The sequence below is a fragment of the Neofelis nebulosa genome, chromosome X (genome assembly GCF_028018385.1).
Source record: "Neofelis nebulosa isolate mNeoNeb1 chromosome X, mNeoNeb1.pri, whole genome shotgun sequence".
NCBI classification, from domain to species: domain Eukaryota; kingdom Metazoa; phylum Chordata; class Mammalia; order Carnivora; family Felidae; genus Neofelis; species Neofelis nebulosa.
Window position 1 is genome coordinate 113,106,412 of NC_080800.1, and position 24,215 is coordinate 113,130,626.

The 24,215-nt window shown below is 44.3% G+C and overlaps 1 protein-coding gene across 1 annotated transcript in view; it reads left to right on the top strand.

Annotated features, from left to right (window-relative positions):
• Positions 1 to 24,215, top strand: part of LOC131502015 (transmembrane 9 superfamily member 2-like) — an 89,809-nt gene that overhangs the window by 26,465 nt on the left and 39,129 nt on the right. Inside the window, 2 exon segments of the mRNA XM_058712638.1 lie at positions 8,653 to 8,780; positions 13,856 to 13,967. Coding sequence (XP_058568621.1) covers positions 8,653 to 8,780; positions 13,856 to 13,967 — 240 coding nt within the window.

Genomic DNA, 24,215 nt, shown 5'->3' on the forward strand with positions numbered 1-24,215 from the left:
GCGCGGGAGTGGTGAAAATGGCGCCACCCAGCCTCCCTGTTTGTTCTCCTGGCTCAGCAGTCACGCACCTGTCCTCTGTCTTCAGCTCTCGTCCACTCCCCGCTTTTTCACTTTCCATGACCAGGCCCCAGGCGGTACCTCTCTCCGAAGTTTTGTCTCAGATGCGGCTGTGGTCCCCGGCCCCTTACTTCCGAAGGACTTCGGCTTTGACCCGTTCCGTCCCTCTGCGGGAGGGTCTCACAGAGCAAAGGCCGAATGAGCAATGGCCGAATGTCGGCTGCACCCAGGAACGCGGGCGGGACCCCTGCCGCTGCCGGAGCCCCGAGACTGCGGCCAGGTGCCAGCCCGCCCCAGAAAAAGTCCGCGAGACAGTGTAGCAGCGGCGTCTCGGGGATGATGGAAAATCACAACGCACACCTGGCACCAGGCTTCCCCCTCAACGACCCTGTTCCAGCACCAGCAAATGTGGCCGTTTTGCGGGGTCTGCCGGGACCAGGTGGCTTCAACAGTCTACCAAATATCCTTCCAGGGGTGGAACCGCTTCTCCCCATGTGGCCCGAGAACCTCCCGGACCCCACCCTGCTCCTGGGGATTTGCCCTTCCCACCAGAGCACCGGCAGGTATCGAACTGCAGAGTTGCAGCCTTTGCTTTCCCCTTGTTTATGGTCCTAATGGAATTTAAGCCGTCTCCTTTCTCTTTTCTCCCTTTTTAGCTCAGTTCCTGCGGCTGTTTCCAATTTTCCACTTTCTCTCCAGTTGCTTTTGGGGAGGGGTGCTGTTCCCGTATTCTCCACCCCCCCCCCCCCCAGTCTCTGTCCTATCTCCGCCCACAAAAGCAGTTCCCTACCTTTTGCGGCTTCTCGCTCCCCAAATTCACCTCTCCGCGCCACGTACCTGCTGAATTCTGTGGTTCAGGTTGTGCAGATGGTTGTGTTTATCCTCCAGTCAGTTTTCTAGGTGTGTAGGATGGTTTAGTGTTGGTCTGGCTGTATTTCATGGACACGAGACACACAAAAAACTTCCGTGCTCTAACTGACGATACTGTCAACTGTTTCTTTCCAGAGAAGAGGGCAGGTGCTTCCTAAATTTCAGTCATTTGTACACCATCTTGGTTATTTTTGCCAGATCTGAGGCACCTGTGTTATTTACCTATTTAAATTAAAAATTTTTTTTTTAATGTTTATTTTTTTGAGAGAGAGAGACAGAGTGCCTGGCTAGCTCAGTTGGTAGAGCATTTAACTTTTAATCTCAAGGTTGTGAGTTCGATCCCCACATTGGTGTAGAGATTACTAAAGATAATTAAACTCAAAAAAATTTAAATAGGGGCACCTGGGTGGCCCAGTCGGCTAGGCATCCGACTTCGGCTCGGGTCATGATCTCATGGCTCACGGGTTCGAGTCCCACGTCGGGCTCTGTGCTGAAAGCTGAAAGCCTGGAGCCTGCTTCGGATTCTGGGTCTCCCTTTCTCTCTGCCCCTCCCCTGCTCATACTCTGTTTCTCTCTAGCCCCATTATTTATCTATCTTTAAAAAATGTTTATTTATTGGGACACCTGGGTGGCTTGGTCAGTTGAGTGTCTGACTTCAGCTCAGGTCATGATCGCCTGGTTTGTGAGTTTGAGCCCCACCTCGGGCTTGTGCTGTCAGAGGGGAGCCCACTTCTGATCCTCTGCCCCACTCTCTCTCTCTGCCTCTCCTTCACGCCCGCTTTCTCTTTCAAAAATAAACATGTTTAGGGGCGCCTGGGTGGCGCAGTCGGTTAAGCGTCCGACTTCAGCCAGGTCACGATCTCGCGGTCCGTGAGTTCGAGCCCCGCGTCAGGCTCTGGGCTGATGGCTCGGAGCCTGGAGCCTGTTTCCGATTCTGTGTCTCCCTCTCTCTCTGCCCCTCCCCCGTTCATGCTCTGTCTCTCTCTGTCCCAAAAATAAATTAAAAACATTAAAAAAAAAAATTAAAAAAAAAAAAAAAATAAACATGTTTAATTTATTTTGAGAGAGAGAGAATCCCAAACGGGCTCCATGCTGTCGCTGCAGAGCCGAAAGCAGGGGCTGGATCCCACAAACCATGAGATCATGACCTGAACCAAAGTTAAGAGTTGGACACTTAACCACCTGAGACACCCATGCACCCCCTTCTCCCCCTCACATGCATAGAGCCTCCCCCGGGATCAATATCACTCACCAGAGTGTGGTACATTCGTTATAATTGATGAACCTTCATTCGTGCACCATTACCACCCAGTTTATGGTAGGGTTCATTCTTGGTTGTACATTTTGTGGGTTTGGACCAATGTGAGACGACATGTGTCCACTGTTACGGTATCATACCCAGGAGTTTCACTGCCCCACAAATCGCCTGCCTTCTGCTTTCTGCCTATTCCCGGGTAATGGCTGTCCAGCGCCCTCTACTGACGAAACTTCTTTCGGCGCCAGCTTGCAAAGGGAAACTAAAGGGCCTATATGATTTTCACAGAGACCAAAGGGAATGGGTTTGGAGATGAGGGGCAAAAAGACAAGGACTGGCACACTTTATATGCGTGTACTCATCAATACTGTGATGAAAGAGAGCCCTCTGCGTACCTCCAGAAATCTCTGGGTAGCTCTCTTCTCTCTGGTTTTCTGCCCCACACCATCTAGCCGCTTGGTGTCCCTGGACTGTGAACTTGTTGTCTTCAATTCGGGGAGCCTGCAGGGCGCTGCTTGGGGGCCCCTTTCCTTGCACCACAGCCTGGGAACTCTCTCTGGGAAGTAAGCTTGATGCAGTAGTAGGGCTCAGCGTATTCGTTGCCTTTCTCTTGGTGATCACTCTCTTAATGTTCTTTGTTGTCTGAGGGTCAAAAACTGTTGTTTTCATATACTTTATTACCCATTTTGGTTTTAGTTGTTTAAAGTGAAGGCGTAAGCGGCACCTGGGTGGCTCAGTTGGTTACAAGTCCGACTTGGGCTCAGTTCATGATCTCATGGTTCGTGAGTTCGAGCCCCACGTCGGGCTCTGTTCTGACAGCTCGGAGCCTGGAGCCTGCTTCGGATTCTGTGTCTCCCTCTCTCTCCGCCCCTCTCCTGTTCACACTCTGTAACTTGGCCCTTCCTTTCTTTTTAATTTTTCAGAAACTCTTTATTTTCTTCAAAATTTTTAAGTAGTTTCCACATCCAACATGGGGCTTGAACTCACAACCCTGAGATTAAGAGTCCCATGCTCTACTGACTGAGCCGGCCAGGCACCCCAGAGCCTTTTTGTTTTAGATGTGTCTCTTATATACAACGTATTGTTGAGTTTTGCTCTGTGGTAACTTCTGAAAGCCCCTTTCCTCTTAATAGGTGAGTTAAACTTATTTACATTTATGGATATGACGTTTGGTCTCAGTTCTGTTGTATTATTTTATGCTTTGTAAATTATTTTTATATCCCACATTTTATTGATTCTAAAACTCTATTTTCCCATATTTTAACATTTATGAAATTAGGATGTGTCTCTTTCAGATGATGGGTTGTCAAAGTTTAATTGGCAATGTTTTTTCCTAGTAGCACATACAATAATGATGTTTTATAATTGGTGGCATTTGGGTTCTGTGAAGTATGATTAAAAATTTTTTTAATGGTCATCTTTGAGAGACGGAGAGACAGAGCTTTAGCTGGGGGAGGGGCAGAGAGGGGGGAGGGGCAGAGAGAGAGAGGGAGACGGAATCCAAAGCAGGCTCCAGGTTCTGAGCTGTCAGCACAGAGTCCGATGCGAGGCTCAAACTCACCAACTGTGAGATCATGACCTGAGCCAAAGTCGGATGCCCAACTGACTGAGCCACCAAGATGCCCTGTAGTATGATTTTTTTTAAGTAGGCTCCATGCCAACATGGAGCCCAATGTGGGGCTTGAACTCACAACCCCGAACCAAGACCTGAGCTGAGATCAAGAGTTGGATGCTTAACCGACTGAGTCACCCAGGTGCCCCTGGATTGGTGCCTTTTATCAGTTCTGGAATTCTCAGCCATTGTCAGAACTTTTCTTCTTTCCTTTTCAGACTCTGATTAAACCTAGGTTAAAAGTTTTTATTTTCTCCTCCGTGTCTCTTAACCTCCCTTCTGTATTTTCCATTTTTTTCCTGTGCCGTGTTCTTCTGCCCTATCTTCTAGTCTATAAATTTTCTTCCTCACTTGTTTCTTCTCTTATGAACACAAACATTGAGTGCACTTGTGATGAGCACTGGGTGTTGTATGTAAGTGATAAATTACTAAGTTATTTCATCCATAAACAAGCCTCAAAAATACTGAAAAAAAATAAACATAGGCATTGATTTTTTTTTTGAGAGACAGGGAGTGCAAGTGAGCGAGGGGCAGAGGGAGAGAGAGAGAGAGAAGCGGGGCTCACCCGAAGTAGGGTTCGTGTTTTCCCTAAGCGGGGCTTGTGCTCACCTGAACATAGGGATTGAATTTTTAATTTCAGTAATCATCTCTCTCATTTCTGCAAAAATTTTTAAAAGTTTTTATTTATGTATTTATTTAGAGAGAGAGAGAGAGTGTGTGCATGCAAGCAGGGGAGGGGCAGAGAGAGAGGGAGAGAGTATCTCAAGGAGGCTCCTCACGGTTGGCGTGGAGCCCTACATGGGGCCTCCCATGAACCCTGAGATCATGACTTGAGCCAAAGTCAGACATTTAACCAGCGGAGCTCCCCAGGCTGAGCTGTCAGCACAGAGCCTGACAAGGGGTTCGAGATCATGACCTGAGCTGAAGTCAGAAGGCTCAACAGACTCACCCACCCAGGTGCCCCAACATACACATTGTTCTCAACAGTTGTTTGTGGAGTTTCTTTGAGCCCTGGGGTCAAAGTACTTTCCTCCAGAGAGGATTTTCATTGACTTCTTCCAGGGGTTTTTGGGAAATACCAGTCTGGGGCCGCCTGAAAGCAAATTCACAATTTGACTTTCCTGGGGCCACTTCGGTGATGGGACTCCAAACTGCATATATATGTTAGGGCTGGCCTGTGGCCACAACTGTTCAAGGACAGTTCCCCCACTGCCTTTTCTGTTTAGCACCAAGGCCATCTTCCCTGTAGTCCTTTGGGAGGAGAAAAAGCTTGCTTCCTGTTTGTCTTTACCCTGAGGGTATTGGTTTTGAGCGGGGTGGGTGGTCTCAGAGCCTTCTTGCCTGGGAGGGCCCTCCTCGAGTTCTCTGCCCTTTATTCCAGGAGGCTACCCAAACTGTCTTTCCAAGTTTGCCCAGGTCAGATGTCCCCAGGGCAAGAGCACCATCAATGCTCCCTCACGGAGGTTACCTCTCTGGCTTCCTGCTTTAGAATTTGACATGGCAGTTCTTTACTTTCTTGTCAGCTCACGTTTTGTTTTTGTTTTTGTTTTTAATTTAAAAGACTTTACTTTGGGGGCTCCTGGGTGGCTCAGTCGGTTAAGCATCCGACTTTGGCTCAGGTCATGATCTCACCGTTCACCAGTTCATGCCCCGCCTTAGGTGAGCTGGAGTCCCACTTCTCTCTCTCTTTCCCTCCCCCTTCCTCTCTGCCCCCATGGGATTCTCTCTCTCTCTCTCTCTCTCTCTCTGCCCTCCTTCACTTTGCCCTCTCTTTCTCTCAAAAAAAAAAAAAGAAAAATTCATTTCCTGTTATGTGAGAAGAAAGAAAAAGAAAACTAAGGCGAATGAAGACTGACCTACAGAGGATTATATGGGGCAAAATCTGAATTGCATCCCAATGGTTTTTGATCCAAATTCTTGTCTCTTTGCAATATACCTAACTACCTCTTGCATTTTTTGACCCCCTGTGGGATATTAGCTCTTAGGACACAGTTAAGAAGTGCCTGGAACATAGTAGATGTTCAAAAATATTTTGCTGAATGGACGAATGGATGAATGAAGCAAAGTTCCCAGCCTTGTGATCTGCTGGGGAACACAGTTGACTAGGGGCTGTAAACGTGTGAGTACACTGACTACAATTTGATGTGGTCAGTGACTGGCATACGAGCCCAGTGCTATGAGAGCACAGCATAAAGAATTCTTTGTAGTCATTTACCTGGTTAGACGTAGAGGCTGTGGCGGCAGATGAGGCTGGAGAGAGAAGCAGGATCCAGATCCTTAAGGGCCTTGTTACCACTTTACCCATCACATTGGACCCTTTTGTGTCCCAGAGTGGTGGAGATGCTGTTCCTGGGGTGATTTAATCCTCACAGTACCCATTAAGATAAGTGCTGTTATTGGGTGCCTGGGTGGTTCAGTCAGCTAAGTGTTCCGCTCTTCATTTGGGCTCAGGTCATGATCTCATGGTTCATGAGATTGAGCCCTGCGCTGAGTGCAGAGCCTGCTTGGGATTCTCTCTCTCCCTCTCTCTCTGCCCCTCCCCCACTCACTCTCTATCTCTAAACTAAAATAAAAAAAGGTAAGTACTGTTACGATTTCTGCGTCATAGGTGTAGAAACCCAGACACTGAGGGGTTAAGTGACTTGGTCACACAGGCTAGCGGATGCCGTACCCGAGCTTTCCACCTTAGGCGGTTTGACTGTGGAGTCCACATCCTTAACCACTGTGCTGTGCTGCTTGTGCAGCTTCTGTTAGTACAGATCATGAACATCCAATACCGATACATGGTATCCCTCCATCCTAGTGCATGCAAATCTGCTAGCTGCATTTTATTGCTCTATATGGTTATTCCATATTTCATTTCACTGTACTGATGGTCTTGTTTCCCAGTTTCTAATTCTTTGCAATAATGGACAGCATTGCCGTGAGCAGTACTTACTCTCCACCCCAAGCTGATTGTGATACTCCCCCACAGGGGCACTCTTTTTTTTTTTTTTTTTTAATATTTTTAAAAGTTTATTCATTTATGTTGAGAGAGAGAGAGAGAGAGAGAGGGAGGGAGTGTGCACAAGCAGGGGAGGGGCAGAGAGAAGGAGAGACAGAATCTCAAGCAGGCTTTGCACCATCAGCACAGAGCCCGATGCGGGGCTCGAACCCACGAACTGTGAGATCATGACCTAAGCCAAGATCAAGAGTCAGATGCTCAACGGTCTGAGCCACCCAGTCGCCCAGCCGCAGTAGGATCACTCTTACCCTCTATCATCACTGTACTAAAGGATCTCAAAAGTTCCTTCAGGCCCGTCACTCTCAGTTCTGGGATTTGCAGAGCCATGATTCTTAATCTAGGAGTTCTGCGTGTTGCAGATGACTCAATATGGTAATTGACAAGGTTCATTTGGACTCATTTTCTGAAGATTGAAGGGCCTGGGTGATGTAACAGCTAGTATTTATTCAAGGCTTCCTATGCTAAGCACTTCACTAAGTACTTTACATACATGATTCTATGTAGTCCTCAACAGTTCTATGAGCAATCTTATTTTTTTAATTAAAAAAATTTTTTTTTTTTTTAAATTTTTTTTTTCAACGTTTTTTATTTATTTTGGGGACAGAGAGAGACAGAGCATGAACGGGGGAGGGGCAGAGAGAGAGAGGGAGACACAGAATCAGAAACAGGCTCCAGGCTCCGAGCCATCAGCCCAGAGCCTGACGCGGGGCTCGAACTCACGGACCGCGAGATCGTGACCTGGCTGAAGTCGGACGCTTAACCGACTGCGTCACCCAGGCGCCCCTAAAAAAATTTTTTTAAGTCATCTCTATACCCATCATGGGGCTCAAACTCATGATCCTGAAATCAGGAGTCACATACTGTACCAACTGAGCCAGCCAGGTGTCCCGATTGTCCCCATTTTTAAAAAGAGGAGGGGTGCCTGGGGAATTCAGTCTGTTGAATATCCGACTCTTGATTTCGGCTCAGGTTATGATCCCACAGTTTGTGGGATCAAGTCCTGCATGGGGCTCTGCTGACAGCATGGAGCCTGCTTGGGTTTCTCTCCTCCTCTCTCTGCCAGTCCACTGCACGGGCATACTCTCTGTCTCAAAATAAATAAACATTAAAAAAATTCTTAAAAAAATAAAAAGAGGAAAGTGAGGGTCCAAGAGGTTAAATGACTTGTTTATGGTCATGCAGCTAGTAACCAGCTGTTTGATTGCAAAGCTCATATTGCCAAGCCCCTCGTTTGCTAGGGCTGCTCTTAAAAACACACTACAAAATTGGGAGCTCAAACCAACAGAAATTCATTGTCTCACAGTTCTGGAGACTAGAAGTTCAAGATCAAGGCGTCAGCAGCGTTGGTTCCTTCCGAAGGTTTTTTTTTTTTTTTAATTAAAAAAAATTTTTTTTCAACGTTTTTTATTTTATTTTTGGGACAGAGAGAGACAGAGCATGAACGGGGGAGGGGCAGAGAGAGAGGGAGACACAGAATCGGAAGCAGGCTCCAGGCTCTGAGCCATCAGCCCAGAGCCCGACGCGGGGCTCGAACTCACTAACCGCGAGATCCTGACCTGGCTGAAGTCGGACGCTTAACCGGCTGCGCCACCCAGGCGCCCCCCTTCCGAAGGTTCTGAGGGAGAACTGGTGGTTGCCAGAGGGGAGGGGTTGGGGGATGGGCAAAAATAAATTAAGGGGATTATGAGGTACAAGCTTCCAGGTATAAAAAAAAAAGTAAGTTATGGAGATGAAAAACAGAATATAGTCAATAATATTATAGTGTATCTCATTTTTATTCCATGGCCAGATTTTATGTTTTTTAGTTTTTAAGAAAAGTTCAAGCTTCTTTAAAGTTTCTTTATCTTTTTGCAGCCTGAATTCAACAAAAGTCATATTTACTTCCTCTTCAACCACGTTGATATTACTATTGCATACCACGAGGACAGTGGAAGAAATGGGGGTTTTGCAAGATTGGTTTCTGCTAGACTTGAGCCCCAAAGGTAATTAGAGAATATCTTTTTTATTTTTATTTTATTTTTTTTTTTAATTTTTTTTTTTTAACGTTTATTTATTTTTGAGACAGAGAGAGACAGAGCATGAATGGGGGAGGGTCACAGAGAGAGGGAGACACAGAATCTGAAACAGGCTTCAGGCTCTGAGCTGTCAGCACAGAGCCCGACGCGGGGCTCGAACCCACAGACCGTGAGATCATGACCTGAGCCGAAGTCGGACACTCAACCGACCAGCCACCCAGGCGCCCCGAGAATATCTTTTTTAATTAGCTCCATTAATTTAAAAATTAATTCAGAATATGGAAGTTCTCAACTAGAATTCTCATTTTTAGAATACATGTGTGATGTCACCTCAGACATACAATTTGAAAAATCAAATAGGCAATTTATTCCCTTCTGCTTGTAGTTAGCATTTGAATACCATGTGATGTGAGAAAGAATTGACAGATCTGGAAGGGAATAGGCCTACTGAGGGCATCCTTACTCTCTTCTTTACTTGCTGCCCTATGATAAAGAGCTTAATTTCAATTTGTGCTTTTTCAGAGGACAGGTCTATTACTGGAGTCTATTAGGCAGGTATCACCTGAGTATAAGGAAGAATCTACTAACAATTAGAGCTCTCTAACTCTAATTAAATAAGCAATCCCAAGAATTAATGAGTACTGTATCCCTGGATGTTACAGAAAGAGCCTAGATGACCCAGGTGTTGGAGAGTTCATAAGTAGGCCTCCAGCATAGTGTCTGGTCCCTAGTAAGTAAGTGCTCAATGAATTGTAAAGGACATTGGGTAACAGATTCGACAGGCGACCTTTAATGCTCCGACTCTAAGATCCTATAGGATAGATTAGTACTCTTCCATTAAGACAGGTAGAGAGGGGAATATGGCACACAATGTATAAAATCATGGTCCATTATGGGAAAAATATACAAAACCTGAAATATTAAGATGAGGAAGTTGTCCCTTGAAACTTCCGTGAGGTGTATTAAAGGAGGCACATGTGGTATAATTTTCTGAACACAGAGCAAGGAATTAGGAAATTTGGATTTTTAGTCTCATCTGTCCTGGTTCCATTTTGGAAGGAAACCCTAAGTTTGTAGAAATGAGCCAGACTTCATTATTTTTAAGGCTACTACCCTATCTTCCTTTAGGCACGGCTGTTCCGTCTGTCACACATGATGCTCAAAGAGAAAGAATAGAGAATGTATTGTGCCAAGCTTTTGACCATGGGTAGGTTAACTTGATCTGTCATAGGCTTAATTTCCTCATCTGTGAAAGGAGAGGGCTGAATTAGGAATTTTTCACGTGGCCCCTGATGTGTCAAACCCTGGAAATTTTTATTGATGTGTATTTTTCTGGGGAAAAGGATCAGAGCGTGTTTTTTGAACAATAGGGAATAAACATAGCTACCAAGAGAGGCCAGGAAATACTCATCATTGTCAAGGGCAATCACCCGTGCTTTTTTTGTGTGTATGTCACTTCTGATATCTGGCAACAGAATTTTAGGACGATGGACTGTGAGGTCTATCTCAGGATGGCTGCTCATATTCAACGTCATTAGGTAGTAAACATACAAAGTATGATCATCCAGGAAGAAGCTAGTCTCATCAGCTATATGAAAATCAAACTTAAGGCTTTACGGTTATACCTCGTATTCTCAGACTCAGAGTAAAAAGCCAAGAAAATGGTTTTTTAGAGTAGCATGTATCTAGTCATTGTAAAGGTCATTTTTGTGGGCCTCTTGAGAACGAGGACTGTGTTATAATTAATTTTTTTTTTTTTAGAATTAGTCTGTTCAAGGCCATAGCAGTGAGTTAGGCCTAATGGTGTTCTAAGCCTACCATCTTGTGTTGTCTTTTAGGTACTGTACCCAGCTAATTTGCCTGATGGTTACCATGGTTGATTGTTCCTTTTTCCTAGAATCACTTGCTTAATTTGGCTTCGAGAATACCATACTTTACTGATTTTCTCCTGTTTCACTAGTCGCTTATCAGTCGTCTCCTCATTTCTCCAACATCTCAATATTGGAGGGTCCCGGGACTGAGTCTTTGAACTTTTTTTCTTCTTTATATATACTTACACATTGGCAATCTTACCCTGTCTCCTGGCGTTAGAGCCCACATTGACTCTTTGATCTGTAGACTTGTATATGCAGCTGTCTACTTGACATCTTCATTTGGATGTCTAGTAGGCACTTCAAATTTAACACGGCCAGAAATGAACTTCTAATCTTTCCTCCAACCTGTTTTTCCTAGTGTCTTCTCCATCTCCGTAAATGGCAACTACATCCTTCCAGTTTCTCAGGCCCCCAAACTATGGCCACACCCTTGACTCCTCTTTATTATTCTTCATTCATACCCTATATCCATGCCAACCTTTGGCAGATAACGTGGCTCTCTTCTTAAAATATATTCAGGATCCACCACCAGTTCTCATCACCTCCACCACTATCAACTGGTCCAAGACATCATTATATCTCAAGTGAATTAGGGCAAAACCCTCGCTGGTCTCCCTGGTGCCACCCTTGACTTCCAGCAGTCTCTTCTCAATACAGCTTGCAGAGTATTCCTTTTGAAATGTCAGCTCATGTCAGCCTTCTGCTCAGAATCTTCCAGTGACTTCCCATCTCACTTAGAGTAAAAGCCAGTTTTGAAAATGGCCTACAAGGCCTTATACAGCCCACACGCAAGGCCAGTGGTTTAAAATAGGGCTTTTACGTTGATTAGAGATCTTTTTTTTTTAATATGAAATTTGTTGTCAAATTGGTTTCCATACAACACCCAGTGCTCATCCCCACAGGTGCCCTTCTCCATGCCCATCACCCACTTTTCCCTCCCCCCCCCATCAACCCTCAGTTTATCCTCAGTTTTTAAGAGTCTCTTATGGTTTGGCTCCCTCCCTCTCTAACTATTTTTTCCCCTTCCCCTCCTCCATGGTCTCCTGTCTTTCTCAGGATCCACATAAGAGTGAAACATATGGTATCTGTCTTTCTCTGACTTATTTCACTCAGCATCACACTCTCCAGTTCCATCCACGTTGCTACAAAAGGCCAGATTTCATTCTTTGTCATTGCCGTGTAGTACTCCATTGTGTATATAAACCACAATTTCTTTATCCATTCATCAGTTGATGGACATTTAGGCTCTTTCCATAATTTGGCTATTGTTGAAAGTGCTGCTGTAAACATCGGGGTCCATGTGCCCCTATGCATCAGCACTCCTGGATCCCTTGGGTCAATTCCTAGCAGTGCTGTTGCTGGGTCATAGGGTAGATCTACTTTTAATTTTTTGAGGAACCTCCACACTGTTTTCCAGAGCGGCTGCACCAGTTTGCATTCCCATGATTAGAGACCTTAATACAATTTTTGCCGCATAATCTCATTGATGTGAAATGCAGATATTTCACGTGCTGGGTTCAAGGCCCAGACTTAAACAGGGAACCTTGATATGCATTATCGTGCAGTCATTGAATTTTTTTCTGTAGATGTTATTTGTCGGTAGCCTTAACAATGATCATTTTTAAAATTCATAGCTGTTTCACAATACAATTTGGCTTTCAATGAATTCACCCTCCAAACACTTAGTAAGGACATATCATATGTCAGACACTAGGGTGACAAAAAATGAATGGGAAGAGGTGCACATGAATGGCATCCGCAATGGTGAGTGAATGGCGTTATTGCACACGTACTTCTAGAAATAACAGTCCCACAAGGATTGCATATTATTCTTTAAACAGAAGCCAAGGGATAAATTGTATGTTGACCAAATAATTCAAAAGGGAAGCATCACTGTTTCTCTTTTTGATTTTTCCATCTCCTCTTTATTCCTCTTTTATGTTTTGCGTGATATTGCGGTCTCTTTATTCTTTTTCTTAAAGATTTTATTTTTAAGTAATCTTTACACCCAATATGGGCCTCGAATTTACAACCCGGAGATCCAGAATCATGTACTCTACCGACTGAGCCAGCCAGGTGCCCCATGAGAAGGTTCTTAGCGACACATTTTCTCTTGCTATCTGAAAGTAGAGCGTTCCTCTGAAAGCTTTTGGAAGTCGAAATGTCAAAAGCGAAGAAGCAATTGCCATTCATTTATACGGAAAATTTTGTGAGCATTTCCAGACTCCCCAAATCCCCTTTCTTAGGCTTTTCTGATACCTTAAGGCACATCTTGCTAATGGATGCACAACATAAGCCAAGATAAAGCGCAGATGCTCACACATTTCAGAGCTCTGGGGGCTTGATGTCGAAATGTCGAGTGTAGTTCCCCAGGAAGGAGCTGGGCGGCGCCACTCTCGCTACTGGGTGGGAGGGGAACTGCCTCTCTAATGGCTCCCTGCAACACCAACACTGAATGCACTTTTTGATTTTTCAGAAAAGTGAAAATCCTCTTCGGATTTCTCTCACTTAGTGAAAACAGGTACTAATGGAGGTCTTTCGTAAAAGCGAAGTGGCATAAAGTGAGCTTTGGAAAAGCAGGGGATACCTGTTTGATGTGTTGGGCAGTATATTGACTCTTATTTGAGTGTTAGGGGCATTTAGAAACAAGGCTATTTTTTTTTTTTTAAGTAGGCTTCATGCCCAGCAGGCTTGAACTCATGCCCCTGAGATCAAGACCTGAGCTGAGACCAAGAGTTGGACGCTTAAGCAACTGAGCCACCCTGGTGCCCCAAAACAAAAGTATTTAAAATCATAAAGTTTTGGGGTGCCTGGGTGACTCAGTCGGTTAAGTGTCCAGCTTCAGCTCAGGTCATGATCTCACACTCCGTGAGTTTGAGCCCTGCGTCGGACTCTGTGCTTAGCAGCTCAGAGCCTGGAGCCTGCTTTGGATTCTGTGTCTCCCTCTCTCTCTGCCCCTCCCCTGCTCATGCTCTGTCTCTCTCTGTCTCAAAAAAAAATAAAAAACATTAAAAAAATAAAATCATAAAGTTTTAAATACTAATTATAATGAAAGGCAAATTTTTTCAACCTGCTACTGTTACATTCCTGAATAGCCATGAATTGGAAATTTACAACGGTAGTTTGGTATAAAAATTACTTTCTCTTTCTTACCCCCTTCTTTCTTAGCTATAAGCATTCAGGTGAAGGCCGCCTAGCCTGTAATGGACCCCCTATGGAAATTCCTGAAGAACATACAGAGAAGTTTAATGTAACCTACACTTACTCTGTGCAATTTGAAGTAAGTATTCCACGCCATCATCTTACTTTTGTTCCAAATCAGGTACATAACTATCATATACTTCATTAATATTAAAGCCTTAATTTTGATCATCAGGGTTGTATAACCCAGCCAAAAGCCCGAGAAAGTAGGTAAGTTCTTTACATTCAAACCATTCAGAGGACCATCCTTAAAGGAATATCTGTATTAAATCTACCACATTTCAGGTACCGTGCCAGGTAATTTACTTTCTCCTACTTCCTCAGAGGTTTGAAGGAAGTACGTGGGAAACTGGAGGGGTGTTGCCTGGGCTTGGCAGGTTGCTCAAGTGGGACCTGAAAGGAAGAGTATGTTGTGGAAGAGACAGAGGATAGGATATGTAGTGAGAAGAGCATCCATATTGGGCTCAGACTGACCTGTGGTTCAAATTGAGGCTTGGCCACTTACTGGCCGCGTGAGCTTAGGTAAGTCGTGGGATCTCAGGCTCGATTTCTTCTCTGGGCATTTGTTCCTCGTTTTCAGAATATATAAAGACCGTAGCATTGCACAGAATAGGTCCTCAACATATGGCCTTCATTATTGTTTCTACACATTTAATTCTTCTTTTGTAAGTAGCTATTTTTATGAAGTGGTGTGTATCTTCGGTGGCTAGACAGACGTACAGACTGACTATTAACAGTCTGGTGAATAATCTAACAGCTCTCTGATGCCCGTGTTTCCCAAAGGTTTTTCTGCAAACTGGTTGCTTCACATTTTATTTATTTTTGCTTTATATTTTCTTTTCTTCATATTTATTTTAAATTCATTTATTTTGACAGAGAGAGGGAGAGGCAGAATCCCAAGCAGGCTCAGCAGGGCTCGGTGCGGCCTCGAACTCATGATCTGTGAGATCACGACTGGAGCCAAGATCAAGAGTCAGACGCTCAACCGACTGAGTCACCCAGGCGCCCCTTATTTTTGCTTTGTGTTTTAAAGGGTGTTAGGTGAGAAAAGGGTCCTGCGATGAGGTTACTTTGGAGAATGCTAGGTCAAGCAATGTTAAAACAATGCATTGAGAGTATTCATTATGTTAAAAACCACTGAATTTTCAAAAGATAATTATAATACTTAGCATTTCATAGACCATGGCAGAACTCATGGGGATATAATGTTCTTTAGAATATACAAGGGAAACACTGCACGTGGTGCCAAAAAATATACGATTTTGTACAAATGAGATATTTACATGTGCTGTTTTCACTTCATGTGTACATCATGGATGTCTTTCCATGTCAGTAGAGTCACATCCTTTTTATTTTTTAATTTTTAAAGATTTTTTTTTGATTAGAAAAATTTCTTTATTGTTTATTCCTTTTTTGAGAGAGAGACACACACAGAGCATGAGCGGGGGGCAGGCAGAGAGAGAGGGAGACACAGAATCTGAAGCAAGGTCCACGCTCTGAGCTGTCAGCGCAGAGCCTGACGCGGGCCTCGAACTCACAAACTGAGATCATGACCTGAGCCAAAGTTGGATGCTTAACTGACTGAGCTACCAGGTGCCCCTATTTTTTAATTTTTAATATTTATTTTTATTTTAGAGAGAGTGCATCAGTCAGGGAGAGGGGTAGAGGGAGACAGAGAGAGAGAGAGCGCGCAGATCTTAAGCAGGCTCCATGCTCAGTGCGGAGCCCATGTGGGGGGCTCAATCCCACGACCCTGCGATCATGAGCTGAGCTAAAAATGAAGAGTCAGATACTCAGCCGACTGAGCCACCCAGGCGCCCCAGAGTCCCATCCTTTTTTTTAATTTTTATTAAAAAAATTTTTTTAATGTTTATTTTTTACACACACAGAGAGAGAGAGAGGGAGAGAATGAGTGGGGGAGGGGCAGAGAGAGAGAGGGAGACACAGAATCCGAAGCAGGCTCCAGGCTCTGAGCTGTCAGCACAGAGCCCGACGTGGGGCTTGAACCCACAAAAAGTGAGATCATGACCCGAGCTGAAGTCGAACACCCAACCGACTGAGCCACCCAGGCACCCCCCCCCCCCATCCTTTTTTTAATTTACTGCATACTACATTTAATGTGTAGGCCATGGTTGACTTATTTAGTGCTTCATTGAGAAAAACAACCCAAATGTCTAATTTTTAATTTAGAAACGGTGCTTTAATGAACATTCTTATGTTTCTTCTTGTGTGATTATTTCCTAAAGTTCAATTCCCAGCACCAGGATTATGTAGGTAAAAGGGTGTGCAGATTTCAAGAACACATTGCCAAATTCTTGTCCAGAGAAGTTGCTGGGCCCGAGGATGTGCTGTTTCCTCACATACTCAGCAGTGCTAGGTTTTTGTCAATATTTTAAAATTTTGCTTCAGAGTTTTATTTTATTTATTTTTTAACATTTATTTATTTATTTTGAGAGAGGCAGAGAGAGTGCGAGTGGGGAAGGGGCAGAGAGAGAGGGAGGCAGAGAATCCCAAGCAGGCTCTGCACTGTCAGCACAGAATCCCATGCGGGGCTCGAACTCACAAAACCGTGAGATCATAACCTGAGCCCTGACCAAGAGCCGTCCTGTGCTTCCAAATTTTAATTCTGTGACTATACCAAAGGGAGATCGATTCATATTAAGCAAACCCCTAATTGTCCAATGTATAAACCAGAATCCCGATTTATTAATTTACATGGAAAAATATGAGTGCCAGGGACCACACCATTCATGTTAGCTGGTTAGCACATCTGCCTGTGATAACGATATATGAGAAAGCAAATAGAAATAGAATAGCATAAATAGAAAGTTTGTTGGTGAGCCTAGGACCCCAGAGCAAAAGGAAGTGGGTATTAAAACATGATATTCATGGCCCTCTAGTCCTCTGCTTGCCCATGGACCAGATGTTTATATTCATGGGCTGGGTACTCTTAGTCCTGGACAGTATTACAGGTGTTTCATCGAAAGATTAACTTGGGGGCTTTCCTTTTATAGGGAAAGCCTTTTAAGACTATATAGATTTATGCATTTCTCTTTTTATTTTTTTTAAGGCAATATCTCATATTTTTGAGTCGGCTTTGATCATACTCGATTTGGTGTAAATGACTTATTTCTTAAAGCTTTAGATGTGCTTTCTTGAGACCAAGCCCTAATCACATTATTGGGGATTAGGTCTCAAATTTCTTCAAACATTTACAAATTGTGCTCAGCTTGTGTCATTTCTATACATGACCTGCCAGCCATTACAACATGATTTTTTCCTAATCTCAGTCTGAAAGCAATCGTATCTTAGGGCTGCCTTGCTTTTGTCCCTATGTATCACCTATGTGGTTATATCCATTTTATAAATGAGGCTACTGAAGCCCAGTGAGGTGGGGTAATTTTCTCAGGATCATTGCTGGCGGGAGGCGCAAGTGATATTCAAACTGTCTGGCCCCCAAACTCATAGCTTTTCTGCTATACCATTCTGGCTTTCCGTATTAAAGGTCTATTATATCTTCTGTCCACAGAGTTACTCTAAAGAAAATGAGAAACGTTTATATTAGAAATGCGTGTGTGTGCTTTGGATCATCTGGCTAGAGGTCAGGATTACTTGAGCCTACATCCTGCGGTTTACGCAAAGTACAATCGGTGAAAACAGGCAATTTACTAGTCCAATATGGTCAGCCTTCTGATCTCTGGATGAAATACAGAAGTGTAATCTGGGGGAAGGAATGGAATACACCCTGAAGAAATTAAAATAACTTTCCCTAATGATTGAGAACATTATTAAAAGTCTAAGTTATTATCAGAAGTTGATCAGGGGCACCTGGGTGGCTCAGTCAGTTGGGCGTCCGACTTCAGCTCAGGTCATGATCGGTCTCATGGTCAGTGAGTTTGAGCCCCGAGATGGGCTCTGTGCTGACAGCTCGGAGCCTGGAGCCTGCTTCAAATTCTTTGTCTTCTCTCTCTGCCCCTCCTCTGCTCACATGCTGTCTCTCTCTCTCTCTCTGTCTCTCTGAAAAATAATAAATAAACATTAAAAAAATTAAAAGAAGATGATCAAAGAACTGAAGCCCTTCTACATTTTTATCACTTATTCGTCAGCTATACACATTTAAATGTAGTGGCACGCCTGGCTGGCTCAGTCAGTAGAGCCTGCAATTCTTGATCTCAGGGTGGTGAGTTCAAGCCTTGCTTTGGGCATGGAGCATACTTAAATTAAAAAAAAAATTAAATGTAGGAACTTTTATGCTTACTGTAAAAGCCAAGGGAATGCACATCTAAATTGAAGTTCAGATTCACACCGGGAGCCTCCATGGTATGGAGCTAGTGGACTGTCTGCCTGTCAGGAAGCAACTGTGGCTACCGACCGAGCTGAAGCTCAAGTTCAGATGCAGCTGTACCAAATGGGGGAATTTGGGGGAAGTCACGTTATTTGGGGTTAGGGCTCAATCCCTTGGTCCTTAACACGCCTACTCTTGGAAGCTTTTCCAGAAGAGGGAATTCTTTCCCTCTCCTTGAAACTCACTTAGGGTTCTTAGGAGGCTCTTGGCCTCAATAAGTGGCATGATGCAAAGGCCCAGATGCGCCTGAGTTTGAAAACTGGTGCTGACGTTTATTAGCTGTGTGAACTTCCTCATCTGTAAAATGGGGATAAAATCATCACCTCCGGTGATTATTCTGGGGTATGTGAGCTCACATAAAACGTTTAGCACCGTACCTAGCCTGTAGTAGGCACACAATCCTTTCCATTCCTCCTTGCAGACACAGGAGCACTTGATTTACAGGTGTCTCACACAGCAGCGTGAGATTGTGTGGTGAGAAAACACCACGCCGCCATAGTCTGTATCTGAACACCAGCGCGTTGCCGTTGTAGGCGGGGGCGAGCATAAGGAAGCGTGCTGTTACACATCTCTGGTGCTGTTCATTTTATGGTCTTGAGTTGAAAAATGTTTTCTTAACCCGGTGATAATGATGCACATCAACCCTTCCCAAAGTGCACTCCCTAGAACACGAGTCAGACAAGTTTGGAAAATGCTGCTTTCTACAACTTCATTTCTGAGCTTCCCAAAGCACATGAGTAAAATATTTAAAAGTCTCCTAATGAAGAAATCTTTTGACTGAGTCTAACTCAGTCAACCACACTTGACTCTGGAGTACTCTTGTGGAGAAAAATCTATATTGCATCGTGGCTCCCACTTGGGGTGTCTCAAGTGTCCATGGTGGTTGCATCTTAGAGTACCTCACAAAATCTTATTGAAACCACAACAGAGCTTGAGTTTTCCGCCGACAAATAAGAGGCAAACCTTCATATGTTGGTAACTGTAATATAAAAGAACTGAAATCGCATTATAGCGTAGGAAGGATTTTGTCAGTTAGCTGGGTTGATATTATTTATTGAATTGCTTCAGTGGTAATAACTACTTGAAGTGGAAATTGAACGTGAATTTGAAAATCGCTATTTTTCAACCTCCAATTAAGTAATTGATTCAGGCCGATAGTATCAATGGATGTTAAAATCGGAGATGAACGAGCGTTAGGAAAGCTGGTTGTTCTCACAGTGGGAGAGTGTCACCCCACGCATGACTTGCTAATTGCAAATGGGAAAATATAAAAATAAGTCAGTGGATAAGGAAATAAATGAACACGAGTTCGTATCAGTATCTCTGACCATAATGCAGCACTACAGTGTTCGGGCTAGCCCTCTCCCCTTGCTGACTGCTAACTTCTTTCTCTGATGCTGAGAAATATGGCCCCCATCTTCTATAATGTGTTGATTTATTTGTTTTTTTAAAAAATTTTTTTGATGTTTATTTATTTTTGTGTCTGTGAGAGAGAGACACAGAGTGCGAGTGGGAGAGGGGCATATAGAGAGAGAGAGAGAGAGAGAGAGAGAGAGAGAGAGGGAGACACAGAATCTGAAGCAGGCTCCAGGCTCCAAGCTGTTAGCACAGAGTCCGATGCGGGGCTCGAACCCATGAACCGTGAGACTGTGACCTGAGCCGAAGTTGGGCGCTCAACCAACTGAGCCACCCAGGCACTCCTGATTTATTTGTTCAGTCCTAGCATACATGTAGTGTCAAAACTGATAACCCATACCCCTGTGAGAGATTAATTAATTAATTAATTAATAAATGGGAAATTCTGATACTTACTGATTTTTTAAAATATATTTTTAATGTTTATTTTTGAGAGAGGGAGACAGAGCACAAGCAGGGGAGGGGCAGAGACAGAGGGAGACAGAGTCGGAAGCAGGCTCCAGGTTCTGAGCGGTCAGCACAGAGCCCGACTCGGGGCTCCAACTCACCGATCATGAGATCACAACCTGAGCCAAAGTCAGATGCTTAACCGGCTGAGCCACCCACGGGCGCCGAGAAACAAATTTATTAACTGGAATGCAGTGTTTCTATAGCACTCATTTTAGTAAAGAAATACCTTGTGGTTTGTTTTTTTTTTTAATCTTTGAAAGCCAGCTCATATTTCACACAGCTCATCTCACTTAGGACTAGCCACATTTCAGGTGCTGGATAGCCACATGTGACTAGGGGCCACTACCTTGGCAAAGATCTACACCTCCGTGCTTCCTGGGAATTTCCCCTCGGGTCCACGCTTCCGCGTGTTTCCCCCCCTTCCTGCTGCTTCTCACTCTCAGTACAGAAAATCTCACCAGGTCTTGTGACACGGATGGATTCCAGGCCCTTGGCTGGATGAACTACACTGTCTCACCCCGTGCGGACTGCGGAAGGCTTCCATGTACCTCTGGCACACGGGTCGTTCTCGGGGTCAGTGGGGGAGGGGCAGGCACAATCCCGACGCAGGGATGGGGCAGGGAGATATGGACAGGAAGCCACACCCCATGCATACGTCAAACCACTTACAGGTGTCAGGACCATGCAGCAGCTGGGGCCCTCGACCACCTGAGACCTCCTTGAACCTCCTCGACAGCCACCTGCAAACTGCTGTTTGGAAGCAGAGCTCACGGTCATCGGTGAGGTCGTGGGCCTCAGCCCCTGGTCAGGCAGCTACTGGCTACAGAAAGGTCCAGAGGCGGTATAGTGTTTAGTTACAATTCTTTTCGGGTTTTTAATTAAGCGTCTTGTGGGGCACCTGGGTGGCTCAGTCGGTTGAGTGTCTGTCTCTTGATTTTGGCTCGGGTCACGATCCCAGGGTCGTGAGATCCAGCCCTGCGTCAGGCTCCACCTGAGCTTGGAGCTTGCTTAAGAGTCTTGCTCCCGCTGCCCCTCCCCCACACTAGTTCACGCGCTCTCTTTCTCTCTCTCTCTCTCTAAAAAAAAGAAAGCATCTTGTGTATTTTATGTTTTCAGAAAATGATTCATGTTCCCAAATGGGTATACAGTTTGGAGTTTATATAACAAATATGTTCAGAAGTTATTGAAGGATGGGTCATAAAGATTAATATCTGAGTGAAGACCTTTTATTCATACATTTATATGACAGATACTTGTCGAGTGCCTACTATATGCCTAGCCTGGGAATTTTTATTAAGTAACTTCTTTACCTTCATTTTTCACAATAGTCCTCTGAAAGCAGGTACTGTTTTAAAACTCCACTTTATAGAAAAGAAAACCGAGGGGCACGTGGGTGGCTCGGTCGGATGAGCGTCCAACTCTTGGTTTCAGCTCAGGTCATGGTCTCACAGTTCGTGAGATCGAGCCCCACATGGGGCTCTGTGCCAACAGCACGGAGCCTGCTTGGGATTCTCTCTCTCTCTCTCTCTCTCTCTCTCTCTCCCCTCTCTCTGCCCTTCCCCCACTCTCGCTCTCCCAAAATAAAGAAATAAACTTAAAAAGAAATAAAAACTGAGACCCATAGAGGGAAAGCCACTTGCCAAATGGCTTTTACAAATGTAAAGGATTATAAACCAAGATTAGTTTGACTAGAGAGTCCAGGCTCTTGACGCAGCCTCTATAATACATGGTGTGAGTTTAAAATGGGAAGGAATTATGGCAGGTGAATGGGCCAAGAAGGCTTTATAAGAGAGGAGTGTGAGGCATTGTGGGAAGGCCAATGGACTGAGTTAAGAGACCTAGATTTTAGGCATTTGGAGAGGAGCTAGGGTAGGGCTTTCTGGGGAAGAGTGTACATGGGAACAGTACCTATGGGGAAGAGTGAACAAAAGTCCAATTGAAAGAAAATTGTCTTCATTTGCTTATTCATTCATCAGATGATAGTAAATACATTTTATGTGCCAGGGATTAGGTGCTGGGGTCCCTAAGGGCCAAAAAGATTCAGTTTGACACCTCACACTTTAATCGTTTATATAGTATTGGTAGGAAGTTTAGAAAGATAGGCTTGGGCCAGATTTTGAATGGCCTTGAATGCCAGGCTACGTATTACTATTCACAATACTTTTATTTCAGAAACTTACCGTTTTTATACCAGGAACCAAAGGTTTTGTGGCTTCATTCTAATCACATTACTCTTAGCCATGTATGTGACTTACATAAGCTTCATTTGTGGGTTGGCCTGGGATCCTAGCCACATTTATAGCATTGGGTTTTTGTTCCCCCTCCTAAGCATATTCTTGATTTGTAGGCAGCATGGGCCAGTAACTGAATTGAGAAGCAGAGAATTTTGGTGCTGGCTTGCCTCAAGCTCATACTGTGACCTTGAGCAAGTTCGTTTCGCTCTCTGAACGTCAGTTTCCCCTGTAATAAAATGAGAGAGTTGAAATGGATCAGTAGTTCTCAACCCTATCAGACTGATGTTCTCTTTTTTTTTAATTTAGTGAGAGAGAGCATGAGTGGGGGAGAGGGGCGGAGGGAGTGATGAGAGAGAGAGAGAGACAGAATCAGAATCTTTTTTTTTTTTTTAATGTTTATTTTTGAGACAGAGAGAGACAGAGCATGAACGGGGGAGGGCCAGAGAGAGGGGGAGACACAGAATCCGAAGCAGGCTCCAGGCTCTGAGCTGTCAGCACAGAGCCCGACGTGGGGCTCGAACTCACGGACTATGAGATCATGACCTGAGCTGAAGTCGGATGCTTAACCGACTGAGCCACCCAGGCGCCCCGAGAATCAGAATCTTAAGCAGGCTCCATGCTCAGTGTGGAGCCCGACATGGGACTCGATCCCAGGACCCTGGGATCATGACCTGAGAGTGGAACTCCAGATCCCGACACTCCACTGTCTGGGCCACCCAGGCGCCCTGATGTCTTATTTTAATATCAGATGTTTTCTCTGTCTCCCTTTACTATTGTAAATTCATATTTATAGACACTAGATGATTGAACCTGTCTGTACACCTAGTTTCAATAAATATCAATATAACATCCTAACTATAATATAAAAGAAAGAAAAAGTAATTTTTAAGAAAATAGCATGTATTTCAGTACATATTTCAGTCCCCGTCAGATGCATGCACCAATGTGTTTAATCACTGTAAATGTCAGGGCTGTGAATGCAGATGAATATGAGAATATCGTCCATTGGTAGCTCAAATACCACATCTTTCCGAGAGAGGGCATGATTTTCTGAGATGTTGATCAACTCAGTTCTGTGTTGTGCTCATCTCCCAGGGAAGTGCCGTGTGGGTCCCGCCTTCTCTGCTGCTTAATCCCTGAAGTATCCCCTACGCATCCTCATCATGCCCCTTAGGGGGTGCTGCTCCCTCTGTTGCAATCACCTGGACCAGAAGAAACCCCAGCTGTCTGCCCATTTGATTCTTTGAGTCCCTGCGTGAATATTCTTTGAGTGACATCCATCGTGGGGTCCTGCGTCAGGATTCAAGAAGTCTGGTTTTGTTTCTACTTTTGCAGCTCGTGCCTCCGGTAGTAAACACGAAGGACTTGTTTACCTGCTGTGGTTTTGTGAGAACTGCCATGTAAAGAAGCGGAATAGCTCATTAGTGTTCGGGGGATTGAGGAAGTAGGTTTCACCACTTAGTTACCTTTCTGCGTTTGTCATTTTGCTCTCAAATGTGCCTTAGGAGTTTTAAATCGTTTCTTATTTTCTTAGGGCAGAGTACCACGTGTTATGGTCTGTTATTGCCAGCAGATGGCGATGTTTGGTGCAAAAACCGTCAGGCTTACCAGCTGCAGATTTTTCTAGGCTCTCTTAGTATTTAAAATTCAAACTTCATGGTGCATACTGGAAGGTATCTCTCCTTTTTGAAAGACCCGATATGAATTAACTTGCTTAAGGCAATGGGTAGGCTGGTGAAGAGAAGCCTGTAATTCAAATTTTTACAAATTAAGTCACATTTGACGACAGGCCCAGTATTTTAGTAGAACAGCTAAGATGTATGTTTTTAGGCAGTGAGTAGTTGATCCCTTGATTTATCTATAAATTCTGATTTCCTATTTA